This window comes from Gopherus flavomarginatus, chromosome 1 (assembly GCF_025201925.1).
Source record: "Gopherus flavomarginatus isolate rGopFla2 chromosome 1, rGopFla2.mat.asm, whole genome shotgun sequence".
In the NCBI taxonomy this organism is placed as follows: Eukaryota; Metazoa; Chordata; order Testudines; family Testudinidae; genus Gopherus; species Gopherus flavomarginatus.
In genome coordinates this window covers 124942913-124959358 of record NC_066617.1, presented here as the reverse complement: position 1 = coordinate 124959358, position 16446 = coordinate 124942913, and the positions used below count along the sequence as shown (strand labels likewise).

The following is a 16446-nucleotide window of genomic DNA, read 5'->3' as shown; positions in this document are numbered from 1 at the left end:
AGGTGCCGAAGGCGGCACGCGAGCTGATTTTCAGTGGCACTCATGCTGCCCAGGTCCAGGCCACCGGTCCTAGGGGCTCTTCATTTTAATTTAATTTAAATGAAGCTTTTCAAACATTTTAAAAGCCTTATTTACTTTACATACAACAATAGTTTAGTTATTTATTATAGACTTATAGAAAGAGACCTTCTAAAAACATTAAAATGTATTATTGGCACGCAAAACCTTAAATTAGAGTGAATAAATGAAGATTTGGTACACCACTTCTGAAAGATTGCCGACCCCTGTCTTAGACAATGGCCTACAATTGTCACATGGATATTAATCCTAAGTGGTTTCACATTCATTGTTCGTGGAATGGAAACATACCATTCAAACCTGTCACCTGAACCTAACCAACACAATTTGAATTTTTAATACTCACAAAAAACAGATTGCACACAGTCAACAGACAAAGGACCAGATCTTCCCACTTTTCTGCTATAGCTCAACAGTGGAACTGGTTTATTGGGAAATTCCCAGGTGGAATGGGGCCATCCCTAAGTCATGCTTTCATGGTTCCTCGGATAAATGGTATGTTAGAGCATGGCTGGTGCACCTCTGAACTTGACTACAGTCTCCGCTGCCAGAATAGCCCTTTAGGGGGCTTGTTGCAACAAGATGAAAGTAAGAAGAACTCTGAAGTTGCTCTAATTTACATCAGGGGCTGGATAAGCAGCCTCAAGACTAGGGGAATGTAAAGATGGCACAGGCCATCTTTGACGCTCACCTACTTGGGTCCTGCATCAAGCAGAGTTCAGACAAAATGGAAGATCAAGACCAAAGAGCTATTCAATACTTTCAAAAACATTCAACAAACTGTAAAGACAGCATCATAAGAGATCACTGATAAATAAACGAAGGTGAAATCCACTGGGTAAATTTTCCACAGCACATTATTTCTCAGTTGTAACCTAAGTTACCATATATCAAGTCTTTTTTCCTTTTAAAGGGTTGTCTATTTTATAGCCATTACATAACACTGACATCTAGTGATACTGACCTGAAACTGTTTTTACAAACAGAAGCAAATTAAAATAAAAAAATCATGCAATAGTTCAAGTTTGGGATGATATTGTTAGGGGTTTTTAAAAAACTATTTCAAATTATTTATTTAATAAAAATGGTTCACAACTTTTAAACCCAACATACCTGCTTTTACATACATCAGAATCCTATTCATTCAGTTTCTTTCATATATTTTGGTTTGATTTGTGCATAAGTAACAAAATTGGCTTAGTGGCTGAGCTTTGTGACTTTGTCCTCACCCACAACCATTTCAGATTTGGGGACAACTTATACCTTCAAGTCACCAGTACTGCTATGGGTACCCGCATGGTCCCACAGTTTGCCAACATTTTTATGGCTGATTTAGAACAGCTTTTCCTCAGCTCTCGTCCCCTAGTACCGCTCCCTCTACTTGCACTACATTGATGACATCTTCATCATATAGACCCATGGGAAGGAGGCCCTTGAAGAATTCCACCTTGATTTCAACAATTTCCACCCCGCCATCAACCTCAGCCTGGACCAGTCCACACAAGAAATCCACTTCCTGAACACTACAGTGACGGTCACATAAACACCACCCTATACCGGAAACCTACTGACCACTATACTTACCTACATGCCTCCAGCTTCCATCCACGACACATCACACGATTCATTGTCTCTACAGCCAATCCCTAAGACACAACCGAATTTGCTCCAATTCCTCAGACAGAGACAAACACCTACAAGATCTTTATCAAGCATTCTTAAAACTACAATACCCACCTGGGGAAGTGAGGAAACAGATTAACAGAGCGAGACAAGTACCTAGAAGTCACCTACTACAGGACAGGCCCAACAAGGAAAATAACAGAACACCACTGGCCATCACATACAGCCCCTAGCTAAAACCTCTCCAGCACATCAGCAGCAAACTACAACCTATCCTGGAAAACGACCCCTCACTCTCACAGGCCTCAGGAGACAGGCAGTCCTCGCTTACAGACAGCCCCGAAACCTGAAGCAAATACTCACCAGCAACTACACACCACACCACAGAAACACTAACCCAGGAACCAATCTCTGTAACAAACCTCATTGCCTACTCTGTCTCCATATCTACTCTAGCGACACCATCAGAGGACCCAACCACATGAGCCACACCATCAGGGTCTCATTCACCTGCACGTCTACTAATGTGATATATGCCATCATGTGCCAGCAATGCCCCTTTGCCATATACATTGGCCAAACTGGACAGTCTCTACGTAAAAGAACAAATGGACACAAATCAGACATCGGGAATGGTAACATCCAAAAGCCAGTAGGAGAACACTTCAATCTCCCTGGACATTCTGTAATAGATTTTAAAGTAGCCATACTTGAACAAAAAAACTTGAAAAACAGACTTCAAAGAGAAACTGCAGATCTAAAATTCATTTGAAAATTTAACACCATTAATGCAGTCTTGAATAGGGACTGGGAGTGGCTGGCTCACAACAGAAGCAACTTTCCCTCTCCTAGCATTGACACCTCCTCATCAATTATTGGGAGTGGACCACATCCACCCTGATTGAATTGGCCTTGTCCACACTGGTTCTCCTCTTTTTTTTTTTCATAATTGGAGATAGACCTATCTCCTAGAACTGGAAGGGACCTCGAAAGGTCATCAAGTCCAGCCCCCTGCCTTCATTAGCAGGACCAAAGTACTGATTTTGCCCTGGATCCCTAAGTGGCATCCCTCAAGGATTGAACTCACAACCCTGGGTTTAGCAGGCCAATGCTCAAACCACTGTTATATAACTCTCTTCTCTTCATGTGTCAGTATAATAATGCCTGCATCTGTAATTTTCACTCCATGCATCTGAAGAAGTGGGGTTTTTTACCCACGAAAGGTTATGCTCAAATACATCTGTTAGTCTTTAAAGTGACACCGGACTCCTCATTGTTTTTGTTAAGTAGGCTTAGAAGACTGCCACTAGATGGCCTATTAATTATTAGAATAGATCTTAATCAATCCAGTAGAAAACAGTGATATATATGATATACAAGTCAATATTTTCCATAGATCTATATTGCTCAGAGGTTTACTGCATACATACAAGTAATACTTTCACTGCATAGCTTGTATAAATGATATGTTTGCCATTGAATTAGGAAGCATTGTGATATATATTTTAATTGCATGTTTCCTTAAACATTCATCTTTATAGGAAACTATATGAATTCACTGATTTGAAAATGAGCATAGTGGAGGTAAATATGCCTATCAATATTTTGTAATAAACTAAGAATAAAACAAGATAAAGCTAATTTCTGCCACGAAGCCTATAGGAAGACAGCTAATGAAGGATGGGATTTTCAAAAGTGTTTGGTGTGGGACTAATTCTGCTCCCATTGAAGTCAAAGATAAAACTCCTATCAGCATCTATGGCAATAGAAATTTGACAACAAAAAAACCCACTTTAAGATTTTTAAAAAGCAGTGTTTGCAATGCCGTATGCATGAACTAAGAGAGTCACTCCGTGATCTTATTTATATAGCCTGTCATCCCAATACTCTCAACTTATTAGTTCTCCAGTGCTGGCTCTCACTTGTGGTGCCAGCTCTAAATCCGAGCTGGTAAACTCTTCAGAGCAGGGATCAAGTCCAACTCTGTTGTGTTTCAGCCTCAGCTTTGGGAATGATACAAGCAATACTTTAAAAAGTAGCAAGTTTGCCTAAAGAATGCATCAGGCCCCTTTGGCTCTCCTGAATATTCTTTGGTGTAAGAATCCTGCAGTGCACCTTTGTACTGTAACTATTTAACACCTCCAACTGTTTTGTAGTTGCTATGCTTCACACCTCTCACAGCCTTTGCTAATCCTGATATTTATCAAAGAAATTCTGGCAGAGATCCTCAAGAAGGTCATTGCTGGCTACCCGGACCATGCTTTGTGTCAGGGAGGAATTCAGTGATCTGCCTTATAGTGATGGCAATACAGCTAGAACTCTTTCAAATATAGCAGAGCCACATAGCCTTTGCCAAGCACTGTTCCAGTGCTTTGTGAAATTAGATGGGTATTAATCCTAAATCATTTCACACATAGCTGAAATCTTAGCACTAGGAAAATCTTATTATACAATGCAAACTACTGTATTGCCTATATGAATTGTTTTGAATGCTTTTCTGGCCATCATCTTTGCTTGTCTACATTTCTATGGGTCTCATGCCAGGAAATTCCAACTTCTATCTTCAAGGAATTATCATGACAGGCTCACTGTAACAAGTGAAATAAAATGAAACAACCAGGGATTGTCCCCACTCTATCTTTGTATGAAAAGTAACTTGTCTGGTGGATCTACCCCTTTCTGTATGAACGGGGACAGTGCTGCCTCAGCCCCAGTAAGGACTCTCTGCAGGGCAAGGCGATAGTTTATGAGTGAGAACATGTTATATCTCCCTTAAGTCTCATGGAGAATGCACTATAACATTGCTATAGCCTGGAAGGGGGGGACGGATGAAGTCAGCAGTTGGAAGGTGTGATCTGGAACTGGGGAACAAGCAGCATAGAACAGACCAACAAGAAGGCAGCAGGAAGAGAAGTAGGACAATTGAGAGACCTACTGGCCTCCATGCTAAGTCATGTCACTGTGGCATCACCTTTTCTTTTCTTTTTAACATTCCCACTTGCAAATAACTAAAAATTGTAGGCATTTTATAGGAGGTAAATATGAAGCCCAGATGGTTTTCTTTACCTCCATCTGTTAATTGAGAATAACATTATTTAACTAATTTCTTAATAAATTCTAGGATGCTACACCTACACAATAATTGGGTCCTGTGACGAGCTACCTGCCCCACACTGGCCCTGAGAGAGTTAAAACCAGCCTAGGGAGGCTGAGCAGCAGGCAGCCAAAAGACTGGCTGCAGGAGAAACAGCCAGTTAGGGTGGCAGCTGCAGACAATTAGGACAGAGGCTGGACCAGCCAACCAGGGCCCAGCCAGACCACATGAAAGGAAGATGCAGACCAGAGCGGGTTTGTCTGCTGCAAGGAGCCCTAGGGAGAAGACTGGCTTCCTAGAGGGCTCCTGGCAGGTTGCCAGGACTTACATGCTCGAGGCCCTGGGAAGAGGGCAAAGGAGCTGGAGCCAGAGGCAGGAGCAGAAGGAACAGAGGCTATGGGGAAGTGGCTCAGAGAATAGAGACAAAGACCTGGAAGGAAGAGGCAGCAGGAAGCTGCTGTTGGCAGGGTCCCTGAGCCAGGACCTGGAGTAGTGGGCGGGCCTGGGTCCCCCTCACTGAAGGAGCAGCCTGGCTATGGATGGCCAAGCTGCTATGAGGAGTGGCTGGACTCTTGCTGGAGGAGTCCCCCAGAAGAGGGGGAAACTGGATGGTGGTATGGAGGGAGGGCTGTGCCACAAAGCAGATGCTGAGAGGAAGGAGCCGTAAGGGGTCTTCAAATGGAGGTAAGGGCAGGAGAGCCACCACCACATAAGGGTGCACCCACTGAGGCTGAGCTAATTCCCAAAACACCCAGCAGGAGGCACCAGTGTGGTGAGTCACCCCGTGACAGGTCCCTACCCCACTTTCTGAACTGGTGCTCAGTTTGTTGGAATGGGAAGTCAGGAAGTGAGCAATAAAAATAAATATCTATTTACAGAAATTATTTTAAAATTAATTCCCGATTTAAGTTATTTTCTTGTGATTGCCTGATATTTTTCTTTTATATTTTCTGGAAGAAGGGTAAGTAAACCAGCAATCTCAACAATCCCTTGCAGCAGCTCTTGCATACACTTAAACTCAGAGTTAATTAAATGCTAAATCCAATGATAAAACAGATTCATGTTCAGCATCTGGTATTTAAAATTTTTACAAGGGGAGCAGAAAGTAGTCTTCAGAAGCTTTTTTTGCCCATTTTTGTGTACCAGTCGGCAATCTGAAAGGTTTCCATTTTTAAGGCGCCAAGAAGTTGACTTAACATACCTATAACAAAATTCGTTTTTGAGGATGATTGCCCATACTGTTGCTCAATATATTTTGGTTTATATGTTACCATGCCAATTAAAGAATTGAACTGAATGATGCTTGCACATAAATATAGAAAGTAAACTGGATTTCCGAAGAGGTTCTTCACTGATGGCAGGAAATCTGCAAACCAAAATGCTCTGTTAGTGAAAAGCAAACTGGAAAAATAATAATTAATATGAATAAAATTTTGTAATTCAATAGCACTTTCCCATCAAGGACCACACAATGTTTAATAAAGATTAATGAAGTCAGTTCCACAGCATTGCTGGGAGGTGGGTATGATCCCTATTTTACAGATGGGAGGTGGCGGGGGAGTGAGGAACAAACTAGTTAAGTGTCAAATTTACAAAATGGCATTTTGTTTTGAGTGCCTCACTTTTTTTGGTATTCTACTTTAGACAACTAAGGACCTGATTTTCAGTGCATTGAGCACCCACATTTCCCACTGGCTTGGCCCTATATGGGTCAAGTTGTCTTACTCAGCTGCTGAGGCACCCAAAACTAGAGACCCTTTTGGAAATCTAAGGCCAATGAAAAACAAGTCTGTGGAATATCTGGGACTGGAATCCAGATCTTGTGATTCCCCACCCAGTGCTTTAACCAGACTGTGCCCCATCCCTACGTAGATCAGCTTTGGTATATATTTTAGAGATGGATAAACCTTAAAGGGCAGAGAGAGTTGGATAAGTTTCAATTTGCTGTCTGTGGAAACTACTTTAGCAGTCACTCTTTGACTCACACACATGCAAGAGAACGGATCTGTGAAGGTGATATTTTCAGATGACTTCACAATACCTTGATTTCCAGTTCTCACTGATAAATTTAATTGTTAATTTAAACAGTAATAAGTCATCAGGACCAGATGGTATTCACCCAGAAGTTCTGAAGGAACTCTAATATGAAATTGCAGAACTACTAAGTGTAGTATGTATGGTATTTAAATCAGCTTCTGTACCCAATGATAGGTAATATGACACCATTTTTTATAAAAGGCTCCAGAGGTGATCCCAGCAATTGCAGGCCAGCGAGCCTAATTTCAGTACCAGGCAAACTGGTTGAAACTATAGTAAATAACAGAATTATCAAACACACAGATGAACACGATTTGTTGGGGAAGAGTCAACTTGGCTTTTGTAAAGGGAAATCATACCTCACCAATCTATTAGAAATCATTGAGGGGGTCAACAAGCATGAGAATAAGGGTGATCCAGTAAATGTAGTGTACTACACTTTCAGAAAACCTTTGACAAGATCCCTCACCAAAGGCTCTTAAGCTAAGTAAGCAGTCATGAGATAAGAAGGAAGGTTCCCTCATAGATCAGTAACTGATTAAAAGGCAGGAAACAATGGGTAGGAGTAAATGGTCAGTTTTCAGAACAGAGAGACGTAAATAGTGGTTTCCCCCAGAGGTCTGTACTGGAACCAGTGCTGTTCAACATAGTCATAAATGATCTGGAAAAAAAGGGGTAAAGAGTGAAGTGGCATACTTCGCACACAATACAAAATTACTCAAACTAGGTAAGTCCAAAGCAGACTGCAAAGAATTAAAAAGGGATCTCACAAAACTGTGACTGGGCAAAAATGGTAGAGAAAATTAAGTCTTGATACATGCAAAGTAATGCACATTGGAAAACATAATCCCAACTATACATACAAAATGATGGATTCTAAATTAGCTGTTACCACTGAAGAAAGATCTTGGAGGCATTGTGGATAGTTTTCTGAAAACATCTGTTCAATATGCAGCAGCAGTTACAAAAGCTAACAGAGTGTTAGGAACCATTAGGAAAAGAATAGATAGTAAGACAAAAAAATATCATAATGCCTCTATATAAATACGTGGTATGCCCACACCTTGAATACCACATGCAGTTCTGGTCACCTCATCTCAAAAAAGATACATTAGTACTGAAAAAAGTACAGAAATGGGCAACAAAAATTATTGTATGAGGAGAAATTAAAAAGACTGGGACTTTTCAGCTTAGAAATGAGACTACTAAGGGGCGGGGATATGATAGAGGTCTATAAAATCATGACTGGAGTGGAGAAAGTAAATAAGGAAGTGTTATTTACTCTTTCACATAACACAAGAACTAGGGGTCACCCAATGAAATTAATAGGCAGCAGATTTAAAACACACAAATGGAAGTACTTCTTCAAATAATTCGTTACCAGAGGCTTAAACCATAAGAGGGTTCAAAAAAGAACTAGATATTCTCATAGAAGATAGGTCTTTTAATGGCTATTAGCCAAGATAGTCAGGGATCTACTCCACGCTGTGTGTCCCCCTTGCCTCTATTTGCCAGAAGCTGGGAATGGGCGACAGGGGATGGACCACTTGATGATTGTCTGTTCTGTTCATTCCCTCTGAAGCATCTGACATTGCCCACTGACAGAAGACAGGATACTGGCTAGATGAACCATTGATCTGACCCAGTATGGCCGTTCTTCTGTCGTCTTTTGAAGCACATTGGAAATACCACACAAAAAGCCTTTCTTGTGATATTTTTATGTTTCCAGCAAAACATAGGCATGGCAATTAATAAAAGAAAAAATATTTACTTTCAGGCCCGCATTAAATTTCTCTCTCTCTCCTTTTTCTCTTTCCTGTCACAAAGAGAAGGATTTAATTCAGGCTTTAGCCAAAGTTGATTATATCCTTGGCTTGTTCATGACCTCAATGTAAATGAGTGGAACTCATTATAGCGCATGAATGTTGCATGCATCCATTAAATAAAGAACAACCACAATTTTTCTACCATTAGGTTGCCAAAATCCTGTAACATCCCCAGGTTAAAGGTAATAATTGGAGATATACCAATCTCCCAGAACTGGAAGGGACCTTGAAAGGTCATCAAGTCCAGCCCCCTGCCTTCACTAGCAGGACCAATTTTTGCCCCAGATCCGTAAGTGGCCCCCTCAAGGATTGAGCTCACAATCCTGGGTTTAGCAGGCCAATGCTCAAACCACTGAGCTATCTCTCCTCCTTCACTTTGATCCAAAATCCCAGGTGTTGCTAGTAAGTAACTGGGAATTCTCTTGCCAACTTGCTGACATAAAATTCTCAGAAATTAGAGGGAAGGGCACTAGTTATAGTTATAGTGAAATAGTGTTGCTTGGTCTTATAAATAAAATATTTTTATGTCCTGCTTCCATACAAGCAGATGTCATAACTTTGCCTTTTCCTGCATTTTGTTCAGCCTGGGCGTGCTTGTGTGAGTAGAAGCCAATTATTTTCCCATTCGTTTTTCTGAACATGGTGCTTTCAATCAACCTCAAGATTTTACAGCAGTGGTTTGCAAACTTTCTGTAGTTTTGGCTATTTTTTGAGGGTGGAGGGGTTTATAAGTCCCCTTTCTACTGGGTTTGTTTAAACATATATCTTTTACAGGGAAAGATCTATAGCCTTTTTGCAAATTCTCCCCTAACAGCCTCATGGATCACTTCAGGGTCACCAAGCCAGCTGGAGAAACTGTGCTGTAGGAGATATGGGGCTAGGAAGCAATTTGAGGGCCCCTTTTGTTCATATTGCTAATCCCCTCGTGCCACTAAGCCAAAATCAACTCTGGGGCCTTTAAACAGAAGTCAAGCCTGAAAGATAAGGTGTAAAATTAAACAAACTGTATAAAACAAACTGTGTTTACTTGCCTTTTGCCATTTCAAGTATCTTTACTTGCTGTTCATAAGATCTGTGATGCTCCCTGTTATCTTCAGTAATGAACTTTGACTGCTCAGAGGAGGTACTGGAATCCTTTCTGCTTTCTGGTCTTGGCAGGTGCTTTGGTAAGAACCAGAATGGGATGGCAGCCAGAACACTTAACACACCTGCTATTAAATAACCAAGCCACCAAGCTCCTACCCATCGGGCATCATTGTGAGTTATTGTTATACTGTCTGTGGTACAGGGTGGGAAGAGGGACATATTTGCGTATTTAGTGAAAGTTTGTTAAGAGCAAAGCACATTTTGAAGGGTACCTCTCCCAGCAGAGATTCTTATTTCTTCAACAGAGCCCCAGATCTCTTTTTCCATAATCACCATCCCCACCCACATCTAATACTTTTCTGACAGCTGTGGAGTACACACCCCCTTTAGAAACTATCTACACTGTTCCTTAAGTGGTCAGAAAGATTGCCATTGAGGCATATAACCATGATGCTGCCACATCTCCCATGCAGACTGGGAGTTTTTCTTTTGAGTTCTCATATTTCCGTATAACTTGTGATTTGGGTTAAATGTAATCAGCATTTATATCACATCAAAATGCCAACTGTATTTTCTCCAGCACTGACACAAACAAAATCTATCTACCTGTAGGGTTTAAAAATAGATAATTGTGCCACGTTTCTATCAGTGTTTCATATTCAAACTCTGATTCTGTTCATGACACGTGCTAAGCAACGTCCTGTTAAGTCAATAAGAGTCGAAGGGGCAAGTGTTTGGCAGTTCACAAGATCAGTCCCACTGATTAAAGCATCATCTTATCAGTACAATGGATTTCAAAAATACAGCAACAACATAGAGTTATTTATGCATTGCTGTTTACCCCTGTCCCAGTACAGTCAGGGAAAGGAATTCAAAACATTCACTAAAAGAGTCATTTTAAGGATGGTCAAAAAATTTCCATCCAAATTTTTTTCGGATGGAAAACTTGGTGGGTGAGAGGGGGGAAGTTGACAAAACAAAAAAATTCAGCTTACCATTAAAAAAGAAAAGTCAGAAAACCAAAAACCTGAATCATTGGCAAAAAAAAAAAAAAAAAAAAAAGGAAGAAGGTTTTGACCAAAAAATTTCAGTTTCTCTGTTTTGTGTTTTTTGGTTGGTTGGTTGGTTTTGGGTTTGTTTTCTGAAAAGTCAAAAATTATCTTTGGGGAGAGGGGAATAAACAACATTTTCCAACCAGTTCTAATTATATGACCTATTTCTGGGTCAGATTCTGCCATCCTTATTCATGTTCAGAAGTACTTTACACCTCATTCAATCCCTTTCTTATACTTTAGGCATTCAGTCTCTACAAACAACATCCAAGATCCCATTACTTTAGAAAACATGCATGCAGAATATATCACTTTTTTTTGCTGACAGGTTTTGTTGAATTCAAGGGATTGTATTTTAATGTATTTTATTTAATTTAAGCAATATTATGATGGGGGAAAAAGAGAATTCTTCTTATGCTGGAAATAGTTTTTCAGTTTAAAATCTTCCAAAGCTAACTACCCTCAAGTCTTTAATTTAACCTGCCTTTTTATATCCCCCATATCATTTACTTTGAAGGATCTGGAACTTTTCAATGCAACACATGGAGTAAACAATTTTTTAAAATGATTTTTCTGACTTACCCAAGTCTACAAAGCCAATGTCAACATATAGTTTAGCACAGAGGGATCCTAAAAGAAAACCAAATATTGGGCCTATAATTGCAACTGTCTGTACACACCCTGCAAAAAAACACAAGGAAACTGTCATTTTTCTGCCTTAAATGATTGTTTTCATACATTGTCATACTCTGTTCTTGTGTACAGTATCAGTGAACAGTGACCTGTATTTTAACATGCAGGACCAAATTCTGCCTTCACACACATTGGTGCAAATCCAAAATAATCTTATTCTTATTCCCAGATAATGGAATTGCTCCAGACTAGCGCCATTGTATCAAAAGGCAAAAATTGGCTCATTGCATCAAAATTTCACTTTTGTTTTTTTTGCTGTCACCTAATTAACAGACCAAATTCAGCCTGGAATAAGTGAATTCATGGAAGTTTGTGGTCTAAATTCAGAAGCACCACCAACAGGGTTGCAAATTATGTATAAGATGGTCAGAAAATGTGTGTACATTAACCAACATATTTTATTAGTGATGGACAATCCTCAAAAAGGGTCAGCATGTCACATTGGATTAAGTTCAGATGTTTTTTGTTAGGCTCTTATCTAACCTACACACATTTTTTGAGTTTTCAAAATTGATCTGGAAATCTTGCAAGAACAAATTTTTGCATAAAATTTCTGGTAGATCTCACTTCTAACCAGACTAGAAATACTTAAAAAAAATAAAAGAAGTTTCTAGTGATAAAAACCTTTCAGATGGCATTTCAGCTTAACATACAGGTATCGTCACACACAAAACACAATAGGGAAAAAGTTCTTTTAAGTATTTCGACCCTCAACATATGACTGTTCTGATTCAGTTTGGAGGGAAGATTCCAAGTTCTGATTCTGTTCATAATAGTTTATCTGTCCTTAATTTAAATTCCATGTTACGTTTTAAGCACCAAATAAATCTATGCTATACAAATTTCTATTCCCCTCCAGAGAACTGTGTGATCCACTAATCCACATGCAGAAGATTTAATAAGATTAAGGTAGCAACAGGAACCCAAGGCCAAATTATCTTCTCAGTGAAGATAATGGGACTGCACTGGTGTAATCAAGAGTGGAATTTGACCCCTAAAATGCACGCAGCTTTTAAATAAAACCTTGAAAATTTTAAACCATGCAAGCAAAATAATCAGGACAAGTTAATTTAATGTCACTCATTCTGCTACTGAAAACAACTCAATTTATGTCTTGTGAAAAATAAGACATTAGGATCAAGTAATTTGATTCATTATTTTACCAATGTAGAAAGCAGCACTCTCTTCACTGGCATAATCGTCAATATACGTAATTCCCAAAGGCTGGATAGGAGTCTCCCCTATCCCACGCAAAAGATTCCCAAGCAAAACATAGATCCACATGGACAATCCAACTTCTTTTTCACATCCTGGATATAGAGAGAGAGAGGGTAGAACAAGACATTGTTTGTGACATTTTGACATTGAACATGCCTATCCTTACCTTAGTTTGACAGCTCCTTTGGGCCACAGGCAGCTGGAAATAAGCATATCTCAGGCTGCTTCAATTTATGCCAGGTATCTTACTAGCCTCTGACTGGCCCCAGGATTGGGGGAATTAAAAAATGGCATTAAAGAAGGTTCAGCTATGTTTCTAGTACAAAAAGTAGCACAGATATGAAATAAAGATAATTGCCTTTTGTGACAGACCCCTGGGGTACAGGCGTCTGGTAGAGGGCAAATATACTGGTCACTGGATGAGTAGTTTTCTGTTCCCTGAGTGACCAGAGCAGGGGCTGCACTAGAGTAATTAGGAACCTGCTAGAACCAATTAAGACAGACAGACTGATTAGACCACCTGCAGCCAATGAAGGCAGGCTAATCAGAGCACCTGGGTTTAAAAAGGAGCTCACTCCAGTCAAGGAGGGGGGAGCCAGAGGAGAGGAGCAGCTGGGAGCAAGTGGTGCAAGGAGCTAAGAGTGAGAGGGTGTGCTGCTGGAGGACTAAGGAGCACAAGTGTTATCAGACGCCAGGAGGAAGGTCCTGTGGTGAGGATAAAGAAGGTGTTCGGAGGAAGCCATGGGGAAGTAGCCCAGGGAGTTGTAGCTGTCATGCAGCTGTTACAGGAGGCACTGTAGACAGCTGCAATCCACAGGCCCTGGACTGGAACCCGGAGTAGAGGGTGGGCCCGGGTTCCCCCCAAACATCCCAACTCCTGATCAGACACAGGAGAAGTTGACCCAGACTGTGGGGAAGATCACTGAGGTGAGCAAATCTGCCAAATAAGCGCAGGACCCGCCAAGGTAGAGGAGGAACTTTGTCACACTTTACATGGTAGCTTGAGATATATCTTGTTTTTTATATTATATATAAATTTTAAATATAATATATATAAAAAACACACAACCTATGTTAAAAGAGCATTATTAAGGTCACAAAGTCAGTGCTCAAAACTTAAGAAATACCAGAATTAAGGTTGCTTATGCAACCTTACTTTGGCCCCCTAGAGCATGTTGCATTATGATACAGTCTTGAATTACATGATCACATGCTATTTATTTTTTTACATAGGGCTTCTGCCTCACTGGGTGCACAGGATGGACGGTGTTCACTTAAGGAGCAGCTATTTAATATTGTTTTATCTCTGTTGTTCAATGTGTGGCAAGATGAAGCTATTTTGAGGATGAATCAGGATTGTGCAATGAAGGAGACTGTTGTCCGTGGCACCCCCCTGCTTCACTTGTTGCAGAAGCAAAAAGGTGACTAGTGAATGAGGCAGGGGATACACAGTGGGAGAAGAGAAGGGGTCCTATTGTTACAGCAGTTGAATGCTGCCCTGAGGAACTGGATTCCATCCCTGCCTCTGCCACAGAGTTTGCAATGTATATGTGAGGCTGGGCAAGTCACTAAACCAGAATTTCAGCCCAAATAGTTAAAGTTTGGCAACAGAAAACAGGATCTTATAATGTGATGTATTGGGCAACCTTCATAATAGCCAGTACTACCAGACCCACCTACATACATACACAATATTTTTTAAAAAAATTGAATATTCTTACCTGCATTTATTTTGGCTTGAGACCTTTCTAAGACTGAGAGTGGTATTTGGTTTTTATCCTGTAGACATGGGGAGATGCTGACAGTAGAATTGGTGGAGGAAGAAAATATCTCATACCTATAGCTGTGTAAAAATCGACATCTTTACTCTTCCCCCCCTTACAATATATTACAACAAAAAATGTCATTGCATCCTCACTGAAGAAATGCATGTACCAAAGCACTTAAATGAAGTCTCAGGTGCATCTGATTAAGGCGATCCCAACAAGCTGCATGGATTACAGGTTATATGTAACATTATCGAGAGGATTAGATAAGTAAATGTATGTTGTAAGAATATTGTACTGTATGAAGTGTGCATGTGACCACATCCCAGAAAACCACATGGTATTCTGAGTCCCCAATCTGGTCTAGTGTAGAATACAAAAGAGTGGGAGGGTCCTCTGAGTCCTACATAGTTCTTTCCTGCTCACTATTTTCTGTTTTTATTTGTCACTTTATCATAGATAGCTCCAATGGGCTTTAAATCATGCCCAGAAAGGGCTTACAAACATCAACTAATCAGAAATTAATTTCAGATTTGCATGAATATTAATGGAATATTTTTCTATTATTTGCTCAATTATAGTAATAAATAATCTATTTGTAATAAACAATTAATAATAGTAACCATATTACTCTCTGTTCCCATCAGCACTTCCACAATCAGTGTCTGTGGTTTAAATTGGTTCATGGGCGAAAGGTAAGTTCTGTGCTAGTGCATTTCTTTCTGAACTGAAAGAACAGATTGCTTTGCACTTACCGTCCCATAAAGAATTGGGGCATCGCAATTAGAAAGGTTCCAGCTGACATTATTAGGCAGCCAACGCCAATTATCTTTGGCCTATGAAGTTTCGCTCCAAAGTAGCTTACAAGAATTATGATTAGGAGGTTCCCTTTGAAAAATACAAAAAGGTAACTTGGATTTACAACACATTCATAAGTGAACTACATGCTAAACCACTCATTCCCAAATCATGGCCTATCTAACACTTGTTGGGGGTACACAGAAAGATGGCTGCTCACATGGTCGTAGGTCTCCTCCTTGTTTCCAAATAGTTGTGCAAGTGTCCAGGATCAGTTAGGAAGAATATGGGCACCTGTAGAAGCAGCTGGAAACGAGGATCTAGGCAGATGGCAGCCACTAGACAGAGAGGTGGAATGCAAAGGGGAGGGGGGAGGGAATGAGGCAGCCACGTAATAGGACTTTGGGTACCTTATTCAATATTTTATTCCCAGGAGTGCTAAAATGCCACAAAACACTAAACTGAAGGAATTTTGACATAAGTCCAAAGGTTTGATGGTAACTTTACATGATGTCATGCAGGAGATCTCAGTGCAGGAGTACCTTTGATCCATTGACCAATGGAGGCAATATAGGATTTGATCTTTGTATTGTCGCTGTTTACCAAGTCACAGAGCTATCCCGGCTGGATTATACAGGAAGGGATCTCGCAGTGACAACGCCAGGGGAGAGAGGGCTGAACACTGCACAAGAAAAGTATTGTCTTTTGTCTACTGCTAACACCAGTGCCAAACCCTTTTAACACTGCTTCAAGGTAACCAATAATCTCCATAGTACATGTCTCTGGTTGGGCTTGCCTAAGGAAAGAATAATACATGGTCTGATGTATGCAAATCCCTTACCACAGCACTTAATTACAGAGGTGCCCCCCTGGAATTTTTCCCTATGTTACACACCATCAGTACCTGTGGAGCCAACCCTCTGTAGCTGCTGGCCCCAGCTTTCCACACCCCAAGTCTTTGCTAGGCTCAGCCTCTGCCTCCCAGCCTGGCTTGCCCAGGTGCAGCATCACACCCCCATCCCTGAGAGGGGGACAGGATGAGGCTGGGCTGGTTCCTTGTGGGAAGCCCTGATGTAGGACCTGCCTCACTATGCAGCAGCCGCAAGGCGGAGCAGCACTGACCTCCCCCTGCCCAATGTGCTCACGCCGGTTTGGCCCCACAGCCTCTCTGTCAT

General features: G+C 40.7%; 1 protein-coding gene across 3 annotated transcripts in view; it reads right to left on the bottom strand.

Moving 5' to 3' along the window:
* SLCO1C1 (solute carrier organic anion transporter family member 1C1) overlaps positions 1–16446 on the bottom strand; it is a 48271-nt gene that overhangs the window by 18582 nt on the left and 13243 nt on the right. For 2 of the 3 annotated variants that reach the window (XM_050968648.1, XM_050968642.1), the window contains exons 4-9: positions 15229–15361; positions 14429–14550; positions 12653–12799; positions 11379–11477; positions 9690–9935; positions 5997–6161 (exon numbers count right to left, since the gene is read on the bottom strand). In XM_050968648.1, the coding sequence (XP_050824605.1) occupies positions 5997–6161; positions 9690–9935; positions 11379–11477; positions 12653–12799; positions 14429–14550; positions 15229–15361 (912 nt within the window). The remainder of the gene's footprint in view (positions 1–5996; positions 6162–9689; positions 9936–11378; positions 11478–12652; positions 12800–14428; positions 14551–15228; positions 15362–16446) is intronic. The other variant, XM_050968653.1, reaches the window with a different exon arrangement.